The 2,010-nt window shown below is 38.9% G+C and overlaps 1 protein-coding gene across 3 annotated transcripts in view; it reads right to left on the bottom strand.

Annotated features, from left to right (window-relative positions):
* Window positions 1–2,010, bottom strand: part of LOC106532534 (structure-specific endonuclease subunit SLX4) — a gene marked incomplete at its 3' end in the record, with an annotated part of 22,074 nt that overhangs the window by 16,826 nt on the left and 3,238 nt on the right. For all 3 annotated transcript variants that reach the window (XM_014028626.1, XM_014028627.1, XM_014028628.1), the window contains 1 exon segment: window positions 1,047–1,209. In XM_014028626.1, coding sequence (XP_013884080.1) covers window positions 1,047–1,209 — 163 coding nt within the window.

Raw genomic sequence — 2,010 nt, 5'->3', positions numbered from 1 at the left:
TGTTACAACTAATCATTGATCCCTTTAATAGGAAACATAAATGCACAAAACAACACAACATATACAATGTGTTAGATTAAGTCAAGATGTTTTGAGTCTGGACACATTGGCTGTGTCCAAAATGACGGGCCCGGTCCTCCGGAGGACCCAGCCTACCCGGTCGAGGTGGGCCAGGTCCTTGGTAGACCGAGAAGAAGTGTCTGTGAATTTGGACGGTCTAGCCTCCCGTTCTTACCCCGGCGTACGTGCTGTCGCCTAACAACCATGATGACGCTAAACAGAAGCAAAATTAGATTAAAATTAGAAAAATTTAAATATATTAGTGTTATTAATATCGCAAAACAATAAAATTAACTTAAAGGTAACATTTGAAGAACTAATTGACCGCTGTAGGTGCAGGTTTTTTTCTGCATTTTTTTTGACAAAAATAATATTTAAAAACACGTTTATACAAATGATAAAAGTATTAGAATTACAACCGCTAGAAAATGTTAATTTTTTTATCACCATATTTTTTATTTAAAACGTATTCTTTCCTCTTGCTTCGTCCGCCATTACTAGCCTAAAAAAAATCTCCGGTCGGGCCACCATGCATTATGGGATATGCTGGGTCGGGAAGGATCCATCGAACCTGTCCTTCGATTCAGGCCAAAGGAAGGACGTATTTGTCGGCCGCATCGGAGGAGTCTTCGGTTTTGGACAGGCTYCRTYGCGGYGCTGTGACGTATGCGGCCGACGAATTCGGCCTCCGGAGGACACGGCCCACCATTTTGGACAAAGCCAATTAGACACAACTAACTGAGCTACAACCATAGAGGTGGAACATAGTGTAGCAATGACTTCAACCTATAACTTTTATCGTAACATACATGTAACAGAACATTGTAAAACTCCTACGTTTTTCTGCAAAGCTGCCTTACGTAAACAATCAAAGATAATGCATTTTAGCTGTGTGTAAATAATCTTTTTATTCCCTCAGATAATAGCCCTGTCTTGTTTTTTGTTTTGGTGAATAAAGCCTAAACATGAAGCACAAGTGCTCAGACCTGTTGAGGTGTTGTGCGTGTCCTTCGGGTGTCATGTGTGATAAGTCTCTGTGACAGAGCTGACAGAAGAAAAGGCCTCCATCCTCCGAATCTGCTGTCTGAGCTTCTGCTGCTTCTCTGTCCAGCTGCTGCTGCAGTTGAAGAGCCAGAGCTTCATCGTTTTCTGTACAAAAACCAGAGAGATGTTGRCAAACCTGTGATACTTTGTACAGTACAGTACTACAGTGTGTGAAGTATTGTCGTCATTTTGTTTCTTGAATTTTTGCTCCCAAAGAGCCAGACTTTCCTGTAATCCTTGAAAAGTGGTCTTGAATAGTACATGTCCAGAACTTCTGAAGGTCTTTAYAAGTTTTTCTTTGGACTTTTATTACTTTACTAACTTTTACTCCAGTACATGACAGTGTAACTTTTTTTTCTGTTCACCTAACTCTGACCAATGAATCACTTGAGTATAATAAAGCTTAAGTCAAGAGATRAACCAGTGTTGTGTTTACAAACAAGAGTAAACAGCAAACTAGAATAGTTCCTGAAGAAACTATGAAAGGTCTTGCTAAGTGCTGTCCAATTTAAAAAACGATTTAAATTTGTTGGACATCACTGTGACCTACTAATATCCCAMATTTGAGCCAAATATGTCTAAATGCAAAAATTTTGCATTTTAGCTATAGCAGCCATCTTGGATTTTTGATTTGGCTTCAGTATGTGATGACGATCGTTCTTAGCTACTGCCACCCCAAATTTTAGCCCAAAATGTTTTAAATGGACGAGTTATTGCAGTTTCAAATTATCTCTGGTGGCCATTTTGATTTATTTACAATCTTTTTAGCATTATGAATTTGTCAAAGCTCATTCTTGGCTACTACTATACAGAGATGTGTGCAAGTCTTTTTTTTTGCAAGTCCAAGTAGATCCAATCTGACGTCTTCTGTTTCAAATATCTATCTTCATGCCATTATACTCTCAA

The sequence above is a fragment of the Austrofundulus limnaeus genome, unplaced genomic scaffold (assembly GCF_001266775.1).
Source record: "Austrofundulus limnaeus strain Quisiro unplaced genomic scaffold, Austrofundulus_limnaeus-1.0 Scaffold788, whole genome shotgun sequence".
Classification (NCBI taxonomy): domain Eukaryota; kingdom Metazoa; phylum Chordata; class Actinopteri; order Cyprinodontiformes; family Rivulidae; genus Austrofundulus; species Austrofundulus limnaeus.
This window is presented reverse-complemented; position numbering and strand designations above follow the sequence as displayed.